Source organism: Cetorhinus maximus, chromosome 27, assembly GCF_964194155.1.
Source record: "Cetorhinus maximus chromosome 27, sCetMax3.hap1.1, whole genome shotgun sequence".
Lineage (NCBI taxonomy): Eukaryota > Metazoa > Chordata > Chondrichthyes > Lamniformes > Cetorhinidae > Cetorhinus > Cetorhinus maximus.
Window position 1 is genome coordinate 9293444 of NC_135905.1, and position 25224 is coordinate 9318667.

A 25224-nucleotide genomic window follows, 5' to 3' on the forward strand; every position below is an offset into this window, starting at 1 on the left:
CTCTCTTCTATACAGGTTCATTATAATTTCCATGCTTTTGTGCTCTATCCCCTATGCGTTATTAACTGTTTTCTCAGCCTGTCCTTCCGCCTTCTGTGCACCTATAACCCCAGGTCCCTCTACTGCTCTACCCCCTTTAGGATTGTACCCTTTATTTTCTATTGCATCTCCCACCAAAATGAATCGCTTCATACTTCTCTGCATTAAATTTCATCTGTCACATGTCCGCCCATTCCACCAATCTGCCTATGTCCTTTTGAAGCTCTACACTGTCATCTTCATGGTTCACAATACTTCCAAGTTTCATATCACCCGCAAATTTTGAAATTGTGCACTGTAAACCCTAGTCTAGGTCGTTACTATATATCAAGAAAAGCAGCGTTCCGACTACCAACCCCTGGGGAACTTCACTGTATACCTTCCTCCAGTCCAAAAAAATAACCACTACCCTCTGATTCCTGTCACTCAGCCAATTTCGTATCCATTGCTGTCACTGTCCCCTTTATTCTGTGAGCTACAACTTTGCTGACAAGCCTATTCTGTGGCACTTTATCATCTGCCTTTTGGAAGTCCATGTACATCACATCAACTGCATTACCCTCATCAACCCTCTTTGTTACTTCAACAAAAAAAACTCAAGCAAATTAGTTCAACATGATTTGCCTTTAACAAATCCGTACTGGCTCTCCTTAATTAATCTAGACTTGTCCAAATGACTGTTAATTTTGTCCTGAATTATTGTTTCTAAAAGCTTTCCTAATGCTGAGGATAAGCTAGTCCAGTAGACTTATCCTTACACTCTTTTTGAATAAGAATGTTAGCATGTGCAATTTTCCAGTCCGCTGCCACTTTCTGGGGAGAATTCGAAGATGATGGCAATTTCCACCATTACTTCCCTCAATATCCTTGGATGCATTTGATGTGGTCCTGGTGACTTGTCAGCTTTATACAGCTTGCCTATCTAATACCACCTCCTTATCAATTTTTAACTATCCAGTGTCCCAACTGCCTCCTCTTTCACTACAATTTTGTCAGCAACTTCTTCCTTGGTGAAGTCAGATGCAAAGTATTTATTTAATACCTCAGCCATGCCCTCTGCCTCCATATGTAAATCCCCTTTTTGGTCTTTAATCGGCCCTACTCCTCCTTTTACTATTTATAAGCCTTTTGCATTCTCTTTATTGTTAGCTACCAGTCTCTTCTCATACTTTGCCTTCACTTCTCTTATTTCACTTCCCCTCCTGGACGTTTTATATTCAGCCTGGTTCTCAATTGTGTTAACCTCCTGAAATCTGTCATATTCGCCTTCTTTCTGCTTCATCTTACTAACTATCTCTTTTTCATCTCGGGAGCGGCGAGGCTTTGTTAATGCTACCTTTCCCCCTCGTGGGAATGTACCTCAACTGGACTTGAACCACTGTCTCTTTAAACTCAGCCCATTGTTCCCTTACAGTTTTGCCAGCCAATCTTTGATTCCAATTTACTTGGGCCAGACCCATTCTCATCCCATTGAAGTTGGCCCTCCCCCAGTTAATCGTTATTACTCTTGATTGCTCCTTGTCCTTTACCATCGCCAGCCTTTAGGGTGGTGGAAGCTGATACCATAAATAATTTGCAAAGGGAGTTGGACATGGACTGGAGGATGAAAGACTTAAAGAGTTACGGGCAAAAAGCTGGGGTGTGGGACCAAGCACAACAGCTTTTTCAAGGAGGCAGCACAGGCATGATGGGCAGAATGGCCTCCCTCTGAGCTGTGAGATTCAGACCAAAAAAAATTAGCTCCGACTCAAAGAGGGAGAGATTAGGACAGATGGCGAAATGCTTGGTCAAAGGCAGGGTTTGAAGGAGAGCTTTACTGCAGGAGAGGAACATGGCCAGGCAAAGGGTTTTAGGGATGAAATTCCAGAACTTAGGGCCTAGATGGATGAAAGCATAGCTGCTAATGTGGGATGAAAGAATTAGGGGAAGCCAGAGTGGGAGGAATGGAGAGCTCTCAGAGGGTTGTTAATGAATCTAACCTTGGTCGCAAAGGACCATAGGTGTCTCTCTCCATCAGAGAGACATTTTTGGCTACTCATAGCTTGAAGGTCACCACTCCACAGTATGGAGCAAGGCAAGGGGGCAGGACCTCCATGAAATACCACAGCCGGTAAGGGGATTTAACCCGTACTGTTGGTGTCATTCTGCATCACATGCTAGCCATCTAGTCAACTGAGCTAACTAACCCCGTGGAGATTTGTAGGGTTTGAGGGAATGACTGAGATAGGGATGGGTGAGGCCATGGAGGGATTTGAAGACCAGGATGAGAATTTTAAATTGAAGGCATTGGAAGGGAGGCCACGAGTGAATGTAAGCTAGTGAGCACAGGGGATATGGGTGAGAGAGGGGAGCTGGTGCAGTATAGTGTGTTAACCTTTTGTACATAATTACTGAACATGGTGAGTATTTCCAGACTCTTCATATCTCTCTATACCAGAAAGTATGCTGCCTTCTCAGATGATATGATGGTTTTGATTCTCTCATGAACTTATATTTTATTTTATCCTTTTCTTTCACGGGATGTGGGTGTTGCTGGCTAGACCACCATTTATTGCCCATTCCTAATTGCCCTTGAGAAGGTAGTGGTGTGCCACCCCTTGAACTGCTGCAGTCCCTGTGGTGTAGGTACACCCACAGTGCTGTTGGGGAGGGAGTTCCAGGACCTTGACCCGGCGACAGTGAAGGAATGGCGATATATTTCCAAGTCAGGATGATGAGTGACTTGAAGGGGAACTTCCAGGTGGTGGTGTTCCCATGTGTCTGCTGCCCTTGTCCTCCCAGGTAGAGGTCGTGGGTTTGAAAGGTTCTGTCGAAGGAGCCTTGATGAGTTGCTACAGTGCATTTTGTACATGGTACACACACTGCTGCCACTGTGTGTTGGCAGTGGAGGGAGTGAATGCTGAGGGTGGTGGATGAGGTGCCAATCAAATGGGCTGCTTTGTCCTGGATGGTGTCAAGCTCTTAGAGTGTTGTTGGAGCTGCACTCACCGAGGCAAGTGGAGAGAGAGTATTCCAACACACTCCTGACCTGTGCCTTCTAGATGGTGGACAGGCTTTGGGGAGTCAGGAGGTGATTCACTCATCGCAGGATTCCTAGCCCCTGACCTGCTCTTGTAGCCACAGTATTTATATGGCTAGTCCAGTTCAGTTTCTGGTCAATGGTAACCCCCAGGATGTTGATAATGGGGGATTCAGCAATGGTACTGCCATTGAATGTCAGGGGGAGATGGTTGGATTCTCTCTTGTTGGAGGTGGTCATTGCTTGGCACTTGTGTGGCATGAATGTTACTTTCCATTTGTCAGCCCAAGCCTGGATATTGTCCAGGTCTTGCTGCACATGGGCACAATCTGCTTCAGTTAATTGCAGTTATACAATTTAATAATTGTGTATACATTACACGCAGCATCACCTCAAACCACTGTGATATTAAGCAGCCTCCCTGCCTGCATTATGTATTATTAGTGAATATCTAAAATCCTCCCAGGTCACCCAATGATATCGAACCTGCCTTAACTTGTTCTGTCTAAATCTGTGCCAGTTACTGTAAGAGAAATAAGATTGAGACTAAAGGAAATGGAAAATAGAAACAGAAAATGCTGAAAACATACTGAACAGATCAGTTACTGAAAGGAGCAAAGGAGTTTACATTTCACAGAAAAATCTTCACCAAAATTGGAAATAGTGCAAATAAACAGTATTTCAAAAGAAACACTACAAAGGGAAATGGATGGAGGAAAGCACGCACAGAAACAAACAGAAACAAACCACAGACACATGCAAACCGAAACACACACACACACACACACACAGAAACAAAAGCATGCACAGGCACACAAACACCTACAGCCAGGCAGACACAAACACTCACAAAAACACACACTCTCATGCGCACATACTCACAAACACACACTTACAAACACTCATACCGCCACACACACATACATACAAACACACACAAACACACTTACAGACAGGCATTAAACAGACAAACACAAATCACAGAATCACACAGTGCAGAAGAGGCCCTTCGGCCCATCGAGTCTGCACTGACACATGAGAAACACCTGACCTACCTACCTAATCCCATTTACCAGCACTTGGCCCATAGCCTCGAATGTTGTGACGTGCCAAGTGCTCATCCAGGTACTTTATAAAGGATGTGAGGCAACCCGCCTCCACCACCCTCCCAGGCAGTGCATTCCAGACCGTCACCACCCTCTGGATAAAAAAGTTTTTCCTCACATCCCCCCTAAACCTCCTGCCCCTCACCTTGAAATTATGTCCCCTCGTGACTGACCCTTCAACTAAGGGGAATAGCTGTTCCCTATCCACCCTGTCCATGCCCCTCATAATCTTGTACACCTCGATCAGGCCGCCCCTCAGTCTTCTCTGCTCCAACGAAAACAACCCAAGTCTATCCAACCTCTCTTCATAACTTAAATGTTTCATCCCAGGCAACATCCTGGTGAATCTCCTCTGCACCCCCTCCAGTGCAATCATATCCTTCCTATAATGTGATGACCAGAACTGCACACAGTACTCCAGCTGTGGCCTCACCAAGGTTCTATACAACTCCAACATGACCTCCCTAATGCCTCGATTGACAAATACTCTCACACACACATACTCACAAACACACTTACAGACAGGCACTAAACAGACACAAATACACACTCATACACAAAAACAGATGGACAGACACAAATATACGCTCAAACAGATGCACCAACAGACCCAAAAACAAGCAGACATACACTTGCAAATAGACAGACACACAGGGCTGGGGTTTCCCTTCTGGGGTGAGAAGCTGAGGTTGTGACTGTTTCCGGGCTTTGTATCCATACCTGCGGGTAACAGTCACTGTTTGAGATTTCCACATGGGTAAACCCTTAATTGGCGTGGAGCTGGGTTCTCTGCCCGATTGAGGGTCGACAGGCGGGCTCTCGAAGCTGGTGGGGGGGGTGCGGGGGTGGCAATCAGAGGCTTTCCAGTTTGAGAAGAGCGGCAGACTGCAGCAGAGGGTCGGTAACCGAGAGGATGCTTCAACATGGAAGGTGCCCTCTCACCAACCTTTGTAAAACTTTAAATAAAAAAAAAACAGATTCATGAGCCAGGCCGCCATTGGAGGATGCAAGTGGTGGGGGATGCGGTGTGGTGGGAGAGCTCCTCGACAGGACAGCCTTGCACACGCTTGCAGACAGGCAAGGAGGGCCTGTGGGCCTGTCTGCAGCCCTGGCCCCCTCAAACTGCTGCTTGGTGCACACCTCCAGGCAGTTAAACCCTACGCCCTGTCGTGTCAGGGAAACTCCAGTCTTTAACTGTGCTTAATGAGCCTAACGGACCACCCGCTAGATTCCCCTGGCCCTGAACCCACCTCAGCAAAAACGTCCAGTGCTGAGAATGGGATCAGGAAACCAACGGATAAGGCAAATCTGATTTGCAAACAGAAAAGTAACGAAGTGGGACAGGAGACAAAAACAGGCTGGAAACCAAAGGTACACTGAGAGCGACCATAAAATGATCCCTTCACCATGTGAGATGATGCAGGTGATGTTTTTTTCAGCACATCTATGGATATGCTGTTATACTTCTGTTACTGCAAAGCATATTTTCATTTAGAAATGAAAAAAAAAATTAGAACCATTAAGTCTCACAGTAGAATATGGTCTAAAGGTGTTTTATGCTGGTTTGAGATCTCCCTGCTTGAATGTGCCATTTCTCACCCCTGGGGTAACCTGATGTCCTTCAGGGACATGTAGGGTTAATTTGGAAATGCAAGGGTTAATCAAAGACGAACAGCAGAAACGACCTTGAGGCAAGCTGCGTTTGGCAAAGTTTAGTAGAGTTTTGAAGGAGCGACTGTGTGGATATAAGGAATGCAGTTACATGTGCATGTAGACCAGGGCTGGGGAACCTTTCTCTTATCACCGGTCATTCACACATGGACAAAATAAGTCGCAGGCCACACACACACACACACATGAAAATCAACTTAATTTAGTTTTATTTTAGAGAGAATAGAGAAACGTTGAACTCATCCGCTGTTTTAATGCGATGGCTGGATTTGAATATTATATTGTTAAATATTATTATAATAATTTAACTGACGCGTTTATCCAGCACAAATTCGTAATGATGGTGATAAATGCTATTTTGCAGGCGCAACTGTCATTGGTCTACATTTTTAGAAACCTCGCTGCGGGCTGGTTGAAATTGAGTAACGGGCTGGATCTGGCCCATGGGCCTAAGGTTCCCCACCCCTGACGTAGATCTTTGGAAGGAGTTTGTAAAGGTGCCTCACAGAAGGTTTATGACAAATACCCAGGCGTAAGGTCCAAGAGGAAATGCAGCAGCATGGGTTAGGGAGTTGGATGCTAGGTAGGAAAGAATGGTTAATGGGCATTGCTCAGGTTAGAGAAAGCTTGGAAGTGGTAAACCTCATTGGCCAATTCTGAGTTCACTTTTGTGCTGAATGTATCTGATGCTTTGGATTTAGGAAGATAGGAAGGCAGGAAAAAGTGCATTTCTATAGCGTCTTTCACAATCCCAGGATGCCTCAAAGCACTTTGCAACGAATGAGATTAATTTTGCAGTGAAGTCACTGTGGTGATGTGAGAAACCAGAACAGCCAAATTGTGCACAGTAAGCTCCCACACAAAGCAAAGTGACAACGACCAGATAACCTGTTTTAGTGATGTTGATGGAGGGACAAATATTGGCCAGGAGACCAGAGGGAACGCCCGTTCTCTTCTTCAAAATAGTGCCGCGGGATCTTTTACATCCACCTGAGAGGGCAGGCGGGGCCTCAGTTTAACGTCTCACCTGAAAGGCAGCACTTGCTCTAGTGCAGCACTCCCTCAGGTCTGCACTGGGAATGTCAACCTGGACCCTGTGTTCGAGTCTATGGAGGAGGGAATTAAGCCCACAACCCTCTGACTTCGAGCTGAGAGTGATACCAGCTGAGTCACAGCTGACACTGGAACAGGAATAAGCCATTCAGCCCCTTGAACCCACTCCCCCACTCATGGCTGACCTTTGCCCAAATCCATTTACCCGCCTTTGATTCATATTCTTTAATCCAACAAAAACCCAACAACCACAGTCTTGATCATTTCGGTTATCCCAGCAACCGCTGCCTTCTAGGGGAGATGGAGGTTGCAGGGGGGAGGGGGAGTGGGGTTGGTGGGAATGGGGAGACATTTCCGAATTTCAGTTACCCTCTGCGTGGGAAAGTGCATCCTAATTTCACTCCTCTCTTGCTGTGCCTAGTGACACATGAGGCAGACACAGCATACGTTTATGTTGGTTTCCATAGCTAAATTATCCACTCCCATAGGCATATTGGAAGGATTTACAGCTTGATAATCAACCTGTTGGGACCACATTATGAACGCACCTTCCTTCTCCATCAAGTCCTGAAATAGGACTCGGACCCAGAGCTTCTGGCTCAGAGGCAGGGTGGCTACCCATTGTTTACCCACTGCTACCCAGTGATGCCACCCACAAGACTTTAACTATTCTGTACAATTGAAGCTAAATTTCCTCCTCTTTGTATTCCAGTGCCCTGGAGAGGAAGGCCATCATTCCATGAGCTGTTTTGATTGCTTTTTGCGTCGGACCATTAGCTTATCGTTGTGTACCCAAATCTTGTTGCTCTTCAACAGTCCCTAGCTTCTCACTGTTAAAAGAAACCCCGTGTTTATCTTTCTTGGATCCAAGCAGGGTGCCTTCACATTTCCTCACAATGAACTACGTTTGTTACTGTTTTGCTCATCACTCAGTCTGTCTATGTTGCTCTGTAACTTCCTGCTGTCTTCCGACTGAGTGTAATTCAGAAGCTTCAAGTTACAATGCTTCCAACATCTGATCCATCAGTAAATGTGGTGAAAAGCTAAGACCCCCTGAACATAGCACTGGGGAACACCACTCATCACATCTCACCAACCAGTTCTTCCTCCTTTCCTAAGTCCCAGTCAACTTCCAACCAACGTCAAAAGGGACCCTTCAGTTTTGTGTGCTTGCAGTTTTGCTAACTCTTGAGATATTGGTGCAATATTATTTCCAAGGAGCAGAGAAGGCTAAGGGGAGATTTAATGGTGATTTTAAAATGATGAATCGTTAGGATATAGGGGCTTGGAGCCTCTAATTGGAGAGTCTTTGATGAGGGGACTTATCAGTTTAAAATTGTCACTTTTTTTGACTCGAAGGTTGATGAAACAAGCACAGGGAATTGGTGAGGTGGAAACCATTAAATCTTTCAAGAAAAAAAATAGATAACTATTTGAAACCAAGGAAGACGCAGGGTTATAGGGCGATAGCAGGGCAGTAGAATTAGTTTAGGATAATTCTTTACAGGGGAAACAGACCCTCTTCACTGGTGTATAAACCTCTATTGTTCTGTTGTGAGGAGTTATAACTATCAGCTTCACTGACCTTGCTTCCAGATCTTCATAACTAATCATAGACTAGCGGCTGCAGTACAAACCCCAGTTTAGGAACAGGAGGAGGCCATTTATCCCCTCATGTCTATTACACCATTCAACAAAATCATGGCTGACCTGCAACCTCGCCCCATCTACCCGCCTTCACCCCATTTCTCTTAATACTTTTGGCCAGCAAAAATCTACTAATCTCAGTTTTAAAATTAACAATTGACCTTGCTTTAATTGCTACATGCAGAAGAGAGTTCCAAACTTCTACCACCTTGTGTATGTAAAAGTGTTTCCTAATTTCACTTCTGAAAGGTTTGGCTCAAATTTTTAGACTCTGCCCCCTGGTCCTCGACTTCCTGTCCAATGGAAGTAGTTTATCCAATTGGGTTCCTATGACCCTACATTATGGAGGGAACGCCACCCAAACACCAAGTGGGATAGTTAATTCCACGCTACTTGCGAGTCCCCAAGAAGATCATCGCCTGTTTTTCAAAGAACCACACTGCATGGAGGAGGCTATTTGGCCCATTGTGCCCATGCCTACTCTTTGAAAGAGCGATCCAATTAGTTGCTCTCCCAATCTCTGTCCCACAGCCCTGAAAGATTTTCAGCAAATTTTGGGTTAAAAAAAATTTGCTTCATCTCCCTCATTGTCCCTTTGCCAATTATCTTAAGGTTGTATATAATGGTACCACAGCTCTAGGCCAAAGTTGAGATGATTGACTCATCTCCCCAGCCTGAACCAAGTGACGTGCCAATTCACTTATGCCATTGAGAAAGATGACACAAAACACATTGGCAGCCACCCCTATTTCAATCCTCTCGTGTTTAACTGTCACAACTAGATTTGTCATAACTTGTTAAGCAATCTTGTCAATTGTAGCAATAACTTACGGTGGGAACCGGGTCTATTTTGGAAAAACCCCACCCACACCGCATTATATTTCCGTAATTTAAGTATTGCGTTGGGTTAAGCCAGCAACTAGACTTTCCCTTAAGTGAATTTAGAAAAAGGAAAACTGAAACATTGAATACTCCATCTGTGTTTTAGATCAATTCCTAAGTAAGGTTCTTTGCAATTCAGGTTTTAAGAACACGAGGAAGAGGAATGGACCATTCAGCCCTTTCGACCCTGCTCCACCGTTCGATTAGATCAGGTTTGACCTGTATCTCAGACCCTTTTACCTGCCTGTGATGCCCTTACCTGACAAACATAGATCGATCCCAGTCTTGAAATCTTCAATTGACCCCCCAACACCCACAGCTTTTTTGAGCTAGAGAATTCCAAATAGCGCCCCTTGATATTCCTCCTAAACAGCCTAGTTTTAATGAGACTTTGTCTTGATTCCCCTTCCCTGGAGGGAATAGTTGCTCTGGCCGGGATTTTCCGGTCCTGTGGAAATCGTTGCAGGTGGGTTGGAAAATTTGACGGATCAGTGAAAGGCCCATTGAGTTTGGGTGGTGCCAGGGGACTGGAAAATCCCACCCTCTGTATCCACCGCTTTGAACACCTTGATCAGATCACCATTCAAATTTCGAAATAATGTTTGTGCAGCCTGTTCTCATAATAGAGTTTTTAGGAAGACCCAACTACAGTGAGACATCTTCAGCCACTCAGACTCCTAACCTGTTAGCTCATTACCAAACCTACCCTAAATTTCCACTAGAGCATCGTCCCCAGTTTTAACTTGGGGTTGAATTGATGCATGTACTGGTCCGGGGGAAAGCAACCATCTCCCACGTGGAAGGTTGGTGAGATTTTACCCCCCCCCCAAAAATTTCATATTCAGCCTCCAACTCCAGCCATAACCTAGAAGGAATCAGCGCCTGAATGATGGGTGGGAGAGGGAATTCAGGCAGCCACAAGCCACCTCCTCCTGGTCCTCGGCAGTTAGCTTAGTGATGAGGGTGGGCACCCAAAGGTTTCTCTGATTGGGGGAAGGGAGGCCCAAGGTTTGCGTGTGGAGCCTGTTGTGGGATCCCTGCTTCTCCTGTCCCGCAAGGAAACTCAAACAACAATGAATTATCTGGGTCCCTCTGCTGTTCGATCTCGCTCCCAGCCAGTTCGACCTGGTCCCCCCCACTTATGCCTTAGTTTAAAATCATGGGTTTGGCCCCGATTATATAATTGGAGCGTGATCCCAGCCACCTGGTGACAGAATTAAATTTCAGCCAAATGGAAGGCATCCTTCACCCATGGGATGACTTGCTACTGAAATATGATCATGTGCACAGTGATTTTTTTACTCCCTCAGTGTTTGTTCATGCCTTTTGTCTCCTAAAGGGCCATCAAGTATCTTGGGGTGCAGGTCACCCATGATGACGATGCCCCCTCAGAGGAGCTCGCTCCCTCGGAGGGTGCACCCTCACATGATACATGCCGACCATGACCAGCCTCAGACACTCGCACTTCTGTGGGAGAATGCAGAGAGGCATGTGGGGTTTCAGAAAGAGCACAGAAATCTCCCTGAGGCACAGCGCTGCCTCAGGGAGGTTTGATTAAGTTCTGAAAATTTTAATAAAGAAAAAACAAAATTTAAGACGTGTCCCCTCATGTGAAAGTGGCACATGAGCTGGCACATGTCTACGAATGTTATTAAAAACATTTTTAAAAACTTTAAAATCCCGCCCGTGGATGAGGTTTCACGATAAATGCGAAGGGCCGCCTGGGTTCTTCGCCGGCCCGCCCACCGACCTTAAGGTTGGACGGGCAGCTCAGTTTATTGTTTTAGTTGATATATAGATGGCCTAAAGAGGCCTTTGACAGTCCGGTGGGTGCACAGCCGACTTGGTGCACGCCCGCCAAACTGAAAATCTGAATGACGGGCGGTGACTTCGGGACACACGCCTGGCATCACCGCGCGTCATTTTACGCCTGGGCGAGCAGGCCCCACCCCCGCTCGCCGACCTGAACATTCTGGCCATTTATAGTCACCCCCTGAGACGAGCTTTATATTCCAGATGTTTTTTAAAAAAAAAATGAGTTGAATTTAAATTCCACCGGCTGCCTTGGTGGGATTTGAACCCATGTCCCCAGAGCATTAACCAGGGCCTTAGGATTAGCAGCATAGTAACATGACCACCATGTCACCCGAGTCACCGAACTGATTTGTGTTCATAACCTTGGGGGGTACTTTGGGGTGGGGCTTTTGCATGTGGTTGTACTGGTGGAAGCTAAATTAACTTCACAATAACAGAGGCACCCTGGACTACAATGTCCCCAATGGTGATGCATTGTCCTCATCACCTTCTGCTTGCTTCCCCTCCCCCTCCCCCTCCCCTCCTCCTCCTCCTCCTCCTCCCCTCCCCCTCCTCCCCCTCCCCCTCCCCCTCCTCCCCCTCCCCTCCCCTCCTCCCCTCCTCTCCCTCCTCCTCCTCCCCCTCCTCCCCATCCCCCTCCTCCCCTCCTCCTCCCCCACCCCCTCCCCTCCCCCTCCTCCTCCTCCTTCTCCCCTCCCCCTCCTCTCCCTCCTCCTCCTCCCCCTCCTCCCCATCCCCCTCCTCCCCCTCCTCCCCCTCCTCCCCTCCCCCTCTTCCTCCTCCCCCTCCTCCCCTCCCCCTCCTCCTCCTCCTCCTCCTCCCCTCCCCTCCTCCTCCTCCTCCTCCCCTCCCCCTCCTCCTCCCACCCCACCCCCTCCCCTCCCCCTCCTCCTCCCCCTCCCCCTCCTCCTCCTCCTCTTCTTCCTTCCCCTCCTTGGAATGGGCTGAAGAGGCTCTCTGCTCTGTATCTTGTTGCCCCTGCAGGTCCAAGTCAATGTGCCCCCCTCAGCTGGGTCACCCTGCAGCAGCCCAAGAAAGACTGATGGTGGCAAAGTGCTAATGTCACTGGTACTAGTAATCCATAGAGGCCAGTCCTAGGGACAAGGGTTCGAATCCATCGCTGGAATTAGAATTCAATTAATAATCTGAACTTGAAAAGCTAAATCTTCATAATGGTGACCATGGGACCATTGTCATTAAAAACCCACCAATGTCCTTTCGAGAAGGAAACCTGCCCTCCCTGGTCTGGCCTACATGTGACTCCAGACCCATAGCAATGTGGTTGACGTTGAAATGGCCAAGCAAACCGCTCAGTTCAAGGGCAGTTAGGGATGGGCAACATCTACTGGTTTTGCCAGTAACGCCCACATCCCAGGAAAAAATTAACTTTAAAAAAACTCCCTGTGTAATTTAAGTTACCGCGTTTGTGTGACGGTATAAAACAATCTAAAGGTACCGCACACTGAAATGAATTGGCTGTGCAACTATCAAAAACTTTAGTTAGAGGGTACTTTAGTCCAAAACTCGCTGCTGCACAATGTTTTACAGGGCACAGCACACCCTGACCATCCTGAAGGCAGGTTTGTACTGAAGGGGCCCCTCGATCTGAGCTGACCTCTGCTGTGTCTCTCCGGCATGCGGGCTGTTTGTTCAATCACACATCTGGTGGTCCTGATGTGTTCATTGTATCATTTCTGGGGGTGGGAGGAGTTGGGACAGGATTGGGGAGGGTGGAGGTGGGGAGAGTCGGGGAGGGGGGAGGTGAGGAGGGTCGGGAAGGGGGGAGGTGGGGGGTGTCGGGAAGGGTGTTGGGGCAGAGTAAGGGAGGGTGGAGGTGGGGCAGGGTCAGGGAGGGTGGAGGTCGGAGAGGGTGGAGGTTGGGGAGGGCGGAGGTGGGACGGGGCCAGGGGGGGTGGAGGTGGGGCCGGGTCAGGGAGGGTCGGGGAGGGTGGAGGTGGGGCTGAGGGAGGGGGGAGGTGGGGCAGGGGGAGAGTGGGGGTGGGACTGGATGGGGGGGGGTGGACTGCCGCAGGGTGAAAGCACCAGGCCAGGTTCCCAGGAATCTTGCTCACACCAACATAAACATCCTCTGGCGGTTTTCCACTAGCTGCACATTGTGGGAGTGGAAATCCTCGCGGATGATGAATACGATGGGTATATGAATATGATACGATGGGTATATGAATATGATACGATGGGTGCCTCACTTGTCACCTGTACATTCGATGGCCCCCTGCAGCTATGGGAAGCCGGGCAGAGCCTGACCATCTGCTCAGTCTGACGGCATCAGAGCAGGGAAAGCTCAGATCATTGTGGCAAGGGTTTGTGAGCCGTTGGCTGCGACATCCTGGAAGTGTCTCTGGCCGAGTCCTGGAAGAATCAGAGGTGAAGAAGTTGAGTGTGTTGGTGACTGTGACAGCCCCTGGTAAGGCCTGGCCACCAGGCCCAGTTGGCAGCACAAGATGTTCCACAGGCTGGAAATGTCTGTCACCACCTGACATGACACCCTGAGCCTCCTGAGATACTCACATGTCGAGGATGCTTCTCCCCTGCCTGTGGGCCCTCTGTCCCAGGTATGGTCTCTGGCAAGTTGCCTCTCTCCTGACCACCCCTCTCTTTGTCCAGCTGCATATCTGTGAACCACATGGTTGCTGCTCACATAGCTGCTGAGCATCTTGGTCCTCATCTGAGGTCCAAAGTAGCACAGGATGAAGTGGCAGCCAGATTGATGTGATCGATCAGAGCTCCAAAGTGCAGGTCAGACCTCCGAACATCCCCAAGTGACCTCTCAGCACAAGTACCGTGAAGAAACCATTTCGTACCAGCAGGTCAGAGAGCAGCTGTGAGCTCTGAATACTTATCGACATGTTTCCCTTGTCCTGTGATCAGACAACTCCTCCCTAGTGGACACTCGAATCAAAGCCTTAAAGGGCTGGCTGAATATAGCTGCTTCATGTTACAATCATGATCCAAAACCCAGACGACCCCACTCTCTGGCCATTAACCGGCTCCACAGGGGAAACTTACACTGAGCAACTGTTTCCGAAGCAGCCCGGGATTCAGACCCTCTTTTGAGGTTGACGGCTGGGTTCAGAAGTGCACGGGGAAAATCCTGCTATTTCTCCCTCCTGTATTTTTCAGCTTTTTCTGCTTTGATTTCAGGTTCCCAGCAGCTGCAGTATTTTGCTTTAGTGTTTAATTAATGTTGAAATTTGTCTGGATCGGCAACGGTTACACTTTGCCTCTTGTTAATTCAAAGTCAGAAAAAACGTTTCCTCATTGCTCTAAGGTAGTTCAGTAATGCTTTGCTGGTATTTTCTTCAAAGCGTAATATGTGGAGTGAAACTTTTAAATACAATAGATATTGTATGTTCCCTGGTACTTGTAACTTTTCTGTCAGTATTTCTTGTCAGGAACAGGGGAAGTAGAGATTGTTGTATAATGTTGTGTTCTGCACTCTTGAGAGAAGAGGACTGGTTGCTCAGGAAGAGAAAATGATTTTCCTCTCCGAATCCAGTATCAGCGTGAGGTGATTTGGAAGCTAGTGGCTCACAACCATCTTTCTATTGCCTCTGTAGGACCTACAATGAGTCATGTGGTGTGGTCTCGGTGCAGGGCGAATCCAAAGAATGTTGCACCTTAAATGACATCCCATTGGTCAGGTAAGAGAATGTCCATTGCTACTCACAGACACGAGTGTTTGTTGAATCACACAGTACAGGCAGAGACCATTTGGCCCATTGTGTGTGCACTGGCTCTTTGTGAGAGAGCTATCCAATTAGCCCCACTCCCCTGCTCAAGTCTCTCCTTTTCAGGTGTTCTGTCTCCATTTGGCTTTGACAGTTCATTGGTTTGTTTTAACAATGCAATGTCCAGCACTCTCTGGACGGCAGCTGCCAATGTCCCTACTTTGAGCTTTTTAAGATTGGCCACTTTTGTAATGTTGAAGATGTTTGTGAAAATGTTACCATTAAGGATTGCTCTGCTTAAGGTCAGTGTTTTCTGGGCTCACCTGGTCAGTATCTTGCATGAGCTTAATCGATCCCTGATATATGCCTCCGTGTGTCTAATTTCTGTCTGCCTATGTGACTAGACAATGTCTGGTATTTTTCTAATCATTCTCAGTCATTTTCTTTTACTTGTGGTTTGGTACCTGCCTAGTTGTTCCCTGGTAATTGTTTGGTCAATGCCAGTACTTGTGCAATAGATCCCTAGTTAAGTCTAGTCAGTCTCTAATATTTGTGTTCCTGATGCCTCGCTGAAACCAGAGGGAACTCTGGTTGGTGTCTTCAATGTGATTAGTTAATGTCTGGTATATAACCAGCTGGCATTTATTCATTGAGTAGGGTTCCTGTTCCATCCTGATCAATGGTTGATCACTGCACTCTCAATTATTCTGTTTCGATTGGAAGGTTGGGATATTAAACACCATCGCTGAAAAGCAGTGCCAGCGCCCAAGTTGGCAACGTTAGCTAGTTGGTTTGCTACACTGAAAATACCACCTGCCTTTGGTATCGACCTGATCTCCATCCCGTTGAACACACTGAGATGGGAAGGTGTGGGTTAATCTCTCCTGTTGTTCCTTGAGGCTGACATTGCTGACGTTTGTGTGTGATATAAATCTGCTGCAAACTAACACACGCCTTGATAATCCGATTCACGTATCGCTGTCGTCAAGTTGATTCTTGTCGATGCCAGTTTCCGGAGCACAGCTTTTGAATGTCTGATTGGTACCCGTTACTATTTGGCCAGCTTTTTGGCAAGTTCTGATTAGTGTCGTGGATGCGTCTGACGCAAATGAACCAGAAAATGCTTGAAATACCCAGGAGGTCTGGCAGCATCAGAACTTGGAAAGGCAACAGACCTGAAATGTTGGGCAGAGGCGGGTAGCTCAAACCGGGAAATTTCTCAACTTGGCCGACCTGCCTCGGTAGAAAGTACCCTGTCAGACCCAATTTTTTGCTCTGGGGTGGGGAGTGGGTGGCATGTGGGTGAGGGTGGGTGCAGGATGGAGTTGGGCCTGCCACCTCCCCCCACCCCCGCCACCGAAGCAGATCGGAGGTGGCTACAGGGGTGGCTGAATGCTAAGAAGGTCCACCTCGGTTCTCTGGGACTTCACCCCACTTGTTTGCTTATATTTGAGGTCCTTTAGCTTTCACCCATCTACCCCTCATCAGCTCCCACCCCACTCCCCCCGTCCACTCCCCATGCCACCTTCATGCAACTCATGACCCTCATCCAGTCCCAATGGCCCCTCATACCCACTGTGCCAACTCACTACACTTCCATGCCTGTTCACCCAGCTAAACTCAGTACAGAACAAGTGAAACCTATAGCAATAATGGCATGTGTGGAACTGCTTAAAAAAACACCTTTTCATAATTTTCTTTAAAAAATTGCTGTTATGCCAATGCTATAAAAGTGTCAATCGACCAGTCCTCTGAAGTATCAATGACAGAAGCTATAAACACTTGGCGCCTCTTTATCTTGTACAAATAAACATCGAGCCATTGACAAAAGAGATCACAGACAAAATAGCTTATACCATCATAAAGCTGTCAATCTTCTCTGCACCTGGGTTAACAAACTCACATAATCCTTTTAGAACAGTCTGGGGTTTTGGCCAAGCATGCACAATGAGGCCCATCATTTTTAAATGGCTCTAGAGTCCTTACAACTCCTTGAAAATCCAGCTCATTAACCTTGTTTTTCTCCCATACGGATGCTGTCAGACCTGCTGAGCATTTCCAGCATTTTCTGTTTTTATTTCAGATTTCCAGCGTCTGCAGTACTTTGCAGATTTTGTGTTTGGCTGATCTGTGGCACAGCCGACCAGTGTTTCACACACATTTAGTTAATATCTGGTTAATGGTCTAGTATATATCTGGCTGATACATGACAGTTGTTTAGCTCATACATGGCGGTTGTCATATGGAATATCTCTTTCATTGGTAAATATCTGGTCAGTTTCTGGTTCATCTTTTCTGCATATGTGGCATTTCTGGACTATGTTGTGTGTATATTCGGCCGATAGTATATGTATGGGCACTATTTGCTGTATACATGATGTTGAGATGTGCACATGCCCATTTCATAATTGGTATAAACCCAGTTGATAGTTGGCACATTGATACTGTTGAGGAGCTGGATGAGGTCCACTGCAAGTCTCAGACAGGTGTATTGTTTTCTGGTAAATGCTGGATGATGCATTCAAGTTTCCCATGAGTCTTCACAAAATCTGGTTCATGTCTAATCAAGATCTTATTGGCGCCATGTTGGGTACAAGACTGTGCGATACTCGATACGTATCTGACAGGTACCGGGTGGGAATCAAAACATTACCCAAAGCGACCAAAGCCAAAAAATAAAGAATTGCCACCTTAGCATAGGTTTACTAGTCCTGCTGTCGGTGTGACCAGTGTGTAGTGGGCTTACCACTTTATCCAGACACCAACATCACTGGATTTCCAGTCACCAGGCATTATCTTTCCCCTTGACAATTTATGCAGACTGCACTTTGATGCCTACATGGGCATCACATGGAGAGACAGTATCACCAACGAGGAGGCGCAATGGAGGATTGGTTAGACGCAACTGCGGGACATTGTGACAGAGAGATGACCGAGGCTGCCAGGACACGTATTTTGCCTCCCGAATGTATGCCCGATCAGAGTGGCAGTAGAGTGGGCACCACCAGGTCGAAGAAGGAGAAGACAGGGCTGGTCAAAGAGGACCTGGTGAAGTACATTTAAGGAGGACCTTCAAGAGTGGGACAGCACATAGGCTTGAGTAAAAGACACTGCGATCGATAGTGGCTGGTAGAGGAGTCTTGCTGCCCATTGTCCCACACGGGACCGAAGGAACTAAGCCTAAAGTCTAAGCATAAGTGAGACCTCAGCCCCTGTTGGGCCTGGCATTGGAAGCTTGCTCATTCGCTTTTCAAAATAAGATTGGCTACCAAAAATAATGCAGTCAGTGCACTGAGGCCCAGTTGTGCTGGTTTAAGAGCCTCCCTTGTCTAATTGTTTAATTGTACAGAGGGCCCGAGCCTTTCATTGTACAGGCCCAACAAATCAAAACATCTGCACAGAAACCTTCATGCCCAGCAAAGATCAGAACATTAAGACTCCAAATACTACAACAATAACTTGCATTTTATAGCCACCTCCAACGTAGTAAAATATCCCAAGGCATATCCCAGGAGCACTATCTGACATTATTTGTCCCCATTCCACATGAGATATTCGAGAGCTTGGTCAAGGAGATAGGTTGGAAGAAGAAGAGAGGGGCAGAGAGATTTAGGGAGGGTATTCCAGAGTTTAGGGCCTAGATAGCTGAAAACACAGCCACCAGTGGCGGAGTGACAAAAGCCAGGGATTCTCTAGGGGCCAGATTGGAGGAATGTGGGGATCCAAGAGGATTATAGAGGGAGGAGGTAACTGGGATAGCCAAGAATGAGGCCATGGACAGATTTGAAAACAAGGATGAGAATTTTAAAGCTGAGTTGTTACTGGTCCGGAAGCCAATGTGGATCAACAAGTACAGGGGGTAATGTGTGAACACGACTTTGTACAAGTTAGGGTATGGGCAGCAAAGTTTGGAATAAGCTCAAAGAGTGGAAATTGGGAAGTTGGCTAGGAGAACATTGAAACAGTCAAGTCTAAAGACGTGTATGAAGTGAGAGTGACTACCCTTCACACCAAGGCAGCATTTGACTGAGTGTGGCATCAAGGAGCCCGAGCAAAACTGAAGTCAATGGGAATCAGGGGGAAAACTCTGCACGGGTTGGCATCATGCCTAGCACAATATGGTTGTGGTTGTTGGAGGCCCATCCCAGAACATTGCTGCAGGATTTCCTTAGGGTAGTGTCCTAGGCCCAACCATCTTCAGCTGATTCATCCAGTGACCTTCCCTCCACCATAAGGTCAGAAGTGGGGAAGTTCATTGGGATGTTCGTTGATGATTGCACAATGTTCAGCACCGTTCGTGACTCTTCAGGTACTGAAGCAGTCCATGTCCAAATGGACGTTCAGGCTTGGGTTGATAGGCGGCAAGTAAAATTCATGCCACACAAGTGCCAGGCAATGACCATCTCCAACAAGACAGAAACTAACCATCTATCCTTGATATTCAATGGCATTACTATTGCTGAATCCCCAGTACCAACATCCTGGGGGTTACCATTGACCAGAAACTGAACTAGACTAGCCATATAAATACTGAGCTACAGGAGCAGGTCAGAGGCTAGGAATTGTGTGGTGAGTAACTCACCTCCTGACTCCCTGAAGCCTGTCCACCATCTACAAAGCACAAGTCAGTGTGATGGAACACTCTCCAATTGCCTGGATGAGTGCAGCTCCAAGAACACTCAAGAAGCTTGACACCATTCAGGACAAAGCTGCCCACTTGATTGGCATCGCATCCACAAACATTCACTCCCCCCACCACCGACGCACAGTAGCAGCAGTGTGTACCATCTACAAGATGCACTGCAGCAACTCACCAAGGCTCCTTCAACAGTACCTTCCAAACCCACAAGCTCCTTCACCTAGAAGGACAAGGGCAGCAGAAACATGGGAACACCACCACCTTCAAGTTCCCCTTCAAGCCACTCCCCATCCCGACTTGGAAATGCATCGCCGTTCCTTCACTGTCACTGGGTCAAGATCCTGGAACTCCCTCCCTAACAGCACTGTGGGTGTACCTACACCACATGGACTGCAGCGGCTCAAGAAGGCAACTCACCACCCCCTTCCCAAGGGCAATTAGGGATAGGCAATAATCGTTGGCCCAGCCAGCGACGCCCACATCCCATGAACAAATAAAAACAAAAAGAAATGAGTGTTTCTGCAGCAGATGAGCTGAGGCAGGACAGGAGTCGGGTTATGTTTGGGAGGTGGGAGCCGGCAGTCTTGGTGATGACATGGCTATGTGGGCAAAAGCTTATCTCGGGGTCAAGTATGACACTGAGGTTTGCGAATAGCCTGGTTCAACCTCAGGCAGTTGCCGGGGAGTGGGTTTGGAGTCGGTTACTCAGGAACAGTGTTTGTGGCAGAGACTGAAGACAATGGCTTCGGACTTCCCAACATTTAGTTGGGGAAAATTCCTGCTCATCCAGTACTGGAGGTCAGACAGTTAGCCTGACAAATCAGAGGGGAGATCCCATGGTGAGGTAAAGATGAGTGTCAGAAGCATACAAATGGAGCCTGATGTGATGAGAAACAGGAGAGGGCCAGGGAAAGATCCTTGAGGGCTCCAGAGGTAAAGGTGCGGAGGTGGGAAGAGATGCATTTGCAGGTGATCCTCTGGCTAAGACTAGATGGCAAGAATGGTATCAGACAAGGGCAGTCCCACCCAGCTGGATGATGGAGGAAAGGTCTTAGAGGAGGAGAGTGTAGTCAGCTCTGTCAATGACGGCAGACAGGATGAGGAGGGATAATTTACCTTGGTCACAGTCACATGCAATAGAATAGGTGGGATGTCAACATGGAGTTGAGGGAAAGATGGGCACAGATTTGCTAAGAAAGAGCATTTACAAAGACTTTGGCCAGAATTTTCTGCTTGGCATGCGGGCACACGCCCGACACGCTCGAGTGTAAATTGACACGCAATGATGCCAGGCGAGTCTCCTGATGCCATCGTGCATTCGGGTGGTATTTCGGTTGGCGCGCAGGAGTCTGCAGTGTGCCCGCCGACAATTAATCGGCCTATTAAGACCAAAAAAAAACCTTTTTGCACTCCGATTAACATGTCCCTGCTCGTGTGACAGAGTCACATGAGGCGACATGATTTCATTATTTTTCATTTCTTTATTTTGAGTGGTGAAAATCTCCAGCTCCCTGAGACATCTCCGTGCCTTAGGGAACTTTTACTGCACGCACCCACGCGCATGCGTGAACTTCAGTGCTTGCGCTCACCCCGCCCCCCCCCCCCCCCCACCCCGGCGGCGCGCGCTTCACGCTGCCCGGCCGTTAATTGGCCTGATCGCAGGCGGCATACGGCTTCCCGGCTGCTCCCGGGCCCGCCTGTCACACCCGCCCGATGAGGGCAAAATTCTGCCCTTTGAATAGAAAGGCGAGGTTAGAAATTGTCGTATAAGGGTCTGGCACATATAGGGTTAATGTGGGACTGTGTGCAGCACCGCCCACACAGTGATGTAAGAGAACACATGACCCACACCTGGAGGTCAGTCTAGTGTCGGACAGAGCTGTGTGCCCAAGCAAGCATGGAGACAGCTCCTTGCTTGAACTCTTTACTGTATATATGTACATAGTTCTTGTAGTTAATAAATGCATACAGTTAACCCACTTATGACAACAAAGACTTCATTAAGGCCTCCTGAATGGTTTCCAACACCCTACACAGAAATGGGCAGTTATTTGCAAGGGTTGTGTTTGTCCATTTTGAGGAGAGGGGTGATGATGGCAGGTTTGAATAGGAGGGGGACAGCACCTGAGAGAGAGCATTGTTCACGCTATCAAATTACATTGGGGGACCAGGAGGGGAAGTTGGGTGTCAGAAGCCTAGTGGGAATAGGATTGAGGGAGCAGGACGTGGCTCTCATGAGCAAGATAAGCTCAGAGAGGGCTTAAGGGTGATTGGAGAGTAACCAGAGAAGGATGTGAGTTCAGGGCAGGGGCAGGGAGTGCAAGTTTTTCCAGTGGGCTAGGGGAAGGGGGAGACACGACAGAGGCAGTGAAATGGATGTTCTCAATCTTAGTGGCAAGGAAGCCCATGAGTTCCTTGTGCTAGTTGGATGTGATGGTTGAGGGGGCAATGGAGAGGAGTTTCAGAAGGTGGAAACTGTGGCAGGAGTCAGCAGGAACTGGCAGTCACCCAGCAAGATCGGGCAGTGAATGGCTGAGCTAGGTCCCCATCACAAATGTTCAAGTCTGCAATTTAGGAGTGGAGATGAGGGAAGTACCTTGGTGATAGGGGTTGGGTGACCAGGGTGAGAGATAATAATCATCTCAACAGGGACAAGGGCAAGAAAGATGGATATGAGGGTGTGGTTAGGCACATCAGTAGCCGTAGCAATGTTGAGGTGAATGAAAACCAAAGGCTAGACACTTGGGAATTTGAAAAGACAATTTTAACTCGTATTTGACTTGGGGCTGAAGCTGGGAGGGGACAGAGGGAGCATGGGGGGAGAGCAATGCAAGGTCATCGTTCACAATTCCCCTCTCCTTTTCCACAACAGTTGGTTAATTCAGGTATTCAAAACCTTGAAGAGTTTTGCTAAAGTAAATGAGAAGAAACGGTTTCCAGTGGCAAGAGGGTCAGTAACCAGAGGACAGAGATCTAAGGTAATTGACAAAGAGTTGGATGCGACAGGAGGAAAAGTAGTTTTACACATCAAGTCATTCTGACCTTGAATGCACAGACTGGAAGGCTGGCGGAGATTCAATAGCAACTTTCCAAAAGGTATTGGATGTTAGAGAAATTCCTAAGCCTGGTTGTGAAGAAGACACTGAGACTAGGATGCTTTGGTGGAGGGTATTTATTGCTTGCCATAGAGCTTCCTTCTCCACTCCAACACCCTCTTTCCCAGTACTGGCTGGATCTTCTTGATATACACATTTGAGTATAATTAACTGATCAATACACGACACCTGTTCACCTTATTACCTTCAACTACTGGATATTTAACATCCACCAACAGAACTTATTAGATACTAACCTCGGATAAATACTTGAAAAGCAGGAATTTGTAGAGCCTTGAGGAAAGAACCTACTTCTGTGCTGATTGATTCAATGAAAACTGGTAACAATCCTCTTGGGACTTGCAGGTTCCGTAGTCTTTTTTTATTCACCCACGGGATGTGGGCTTCGCTGGCTGGGCCAGCATTTATTGTCCATTCCTGGTTGTCCTGGAAAAGGTGGTGGTGAGTTGCCTTCTTGAACCATTGCAGTCCATGTGGTGTAGGTACACCCATGGTGCTGTTAGGAAGGGTGTTCCAGGGTTTTGACCCAGTGACAGTGGTGATCCAAGTCAGGGTGGTGAATGACTTGGAGGGGAATTTCCAGGTGGTGGTGTTCCCATCTATTTGCTGCCCTTGTCTTTCTAGATGGTAGTGGTCATGGGTTTGGAAGGTGCTATCGAAGGAGCCTTGGTGAATTCCTGGAGTGCAACTTGTAGATGGTACACACTGCTGTTACTGTGCATCGGTGGTGGACGGAGTGAATGTTTGTGGATGTGGTGCCAATCAAGCGGGCTGCTTTGTCCTGGATGGTGTCCAGCTTCTTGAGTGTTGTTGGAGCTGCACTCATCCAGGCAAGTGGGGAGTATTCCATCACACTCCTGACTTGTGCTTGTAGATGGTGGACAGGCTTTGGGGAGTCAGGAGATGAGTTACTCGCCACAGGATTCCTAGACCCTGACCCACTCTTGTAGCCACAGTATTTATATGGCTAGTCCAGTTCAGATTCTGGTCAATGGTAACCCCCAGGATGTTGATAGTGGAGGATTCAGTGATGGTAATGCCATTGAATGTCAAGGACGAATAGTTAGATTGTCTCTTGTTGGAGATGGTCATTGCCTGACACTTGTGAGGCGCGAATGTTACTTGCCACTTGTCAGCCCAAGCCTGGATATTGTCCAGGTCTCACTGCATTTGGACATGGACTACTTCAGTATCTGAGGAGTCGTGAATGGCGCTGAACATTGTGCAATCATCAGCGAACATCCCCACTTCTGACCTTATGATGGAAGGAAGGTCATTGATGAAGCAGTTGAAGATGGTTGGGCTGAGGACACTACCCTGAGGAACTCGTGCAGTGATGTCCTGGAACTGAGATGACTGACCTCCAACAACCACAACCATCTTCCTTTGTGCTCGGTATGACTCCAACCAGTGGAAAGTTTTCCCCCCCGATTCCCATTGAGTCCAGTTTTGCTGGGACAAAACCACATCACTCTGTGATTGGATGGGTTTTCTCTCTATTGTCGGTATGCTGTATCCTTTCCAACCTGGGGTTAGTAATGCAGTAGCAGACATTCATCTGGTGATGTTGACGACAAGGCCTCACTGCCCTAACCCCAGTCCCCGAGCTTCTTCTGTTATCCAGGGAGTCATCGCCTGACAAATGAAACTACAGGCGCAAGTCACCTCCATCAGTACAACGTGATAAACAGGCTTGTTACATTGTTAACAGGAGTGAAAATGGATTGGAATGCTTGGTCTTTTATTTAGCTATCAAATACTCATATTGATTTAGTGAGGAGGATGTGAGTGATGGTGTGAATTCACTGCCAGACTTGTTGTTTCTCTTTAATTAAATCTTTGTCTGTTTATGTTATACACGCCAGCAATAGAGATGAAGAAGATTATTGATGCCTCTGTTTCTTCATTAACTGATTTTCTGGTCGTTTTATGAAATGCTTTTGAGGAAGTTTAGAAAGGGAATGTCTCTTTGTGTGTCGAGGAAATGGTAATGTTCTGTCTCTATCTCTCTCTGTATCTACCTCCCATTGTTATCCTCTCTCTCTCTCTTGTTCCTTCTCATTCTTTTCGCTTTCCTCTGTCTCCGTTCTCTCGTTTTTCTCTCTCTCCATCTCAGGCTGAGAAATGTATTGACCCCCGAATGTTTTGGCTTCCCCAGAGACTGAAATTCCCCAACCGCTCTTCCTGGAACCCGAGCAGAATTGGAATTAGGTGAAAGTTCATGCTGCTTATTCTGTTTGTACAAGAACTCCTGTAATACTCACTCAGTATCTTTTCTCTCTCTCTCTCTCTCTCCCCCCCCCCCACCCCCCCTACAGTAAGTGTGGCACCCTCCCTCCCGAGAGCTGTCTGTTCAGTCTGATCTGTAGTGTCGGTTCTTCCATGGGTAAGTCACATAAGTCACCGCAGCGCAACTGAAGTTGGCTGAGTGACTGTACCACTCACTCAATGCATTCGGCATGTATAGACGTTATCTTTCTGTTTTGGTGAATGAAAGGTTCGGTGAGCCCTAAACTGTGCCGCTTGGATCTTGATCGCAATGGGTTGT

The 25224-nt window shown here is 47.4% G+C and overlaps 1 protein-coding gene across 4 annotated transcripts in view; it reads left to right on the forward strand.

The window, feature by feature from the left end:
* LOC144668548 (transmembrane protein 150A-like) overlaps nt 1-25224 on the forward strand; it is a 113081-nt gene that overhangs the window by 36181 nt on the left and 51676 nt on the right. For all 4 annotated transcript variants that reach the window (XM_078530686.1, XM_078530689.1, XM_078530685.1 and 1 more), the window contains 2 exons: nt 14811-14894; nt 24995-25062. In XM_078530686.1, the coding sequence (XP_078386812.1) occupies nt 14811-14894; nt 24995-25062 (152 nt within the window). The remainder of the gene's footprint in view (nt 1-14810; nt 14895-24994; nt 25063-25224) is intronic.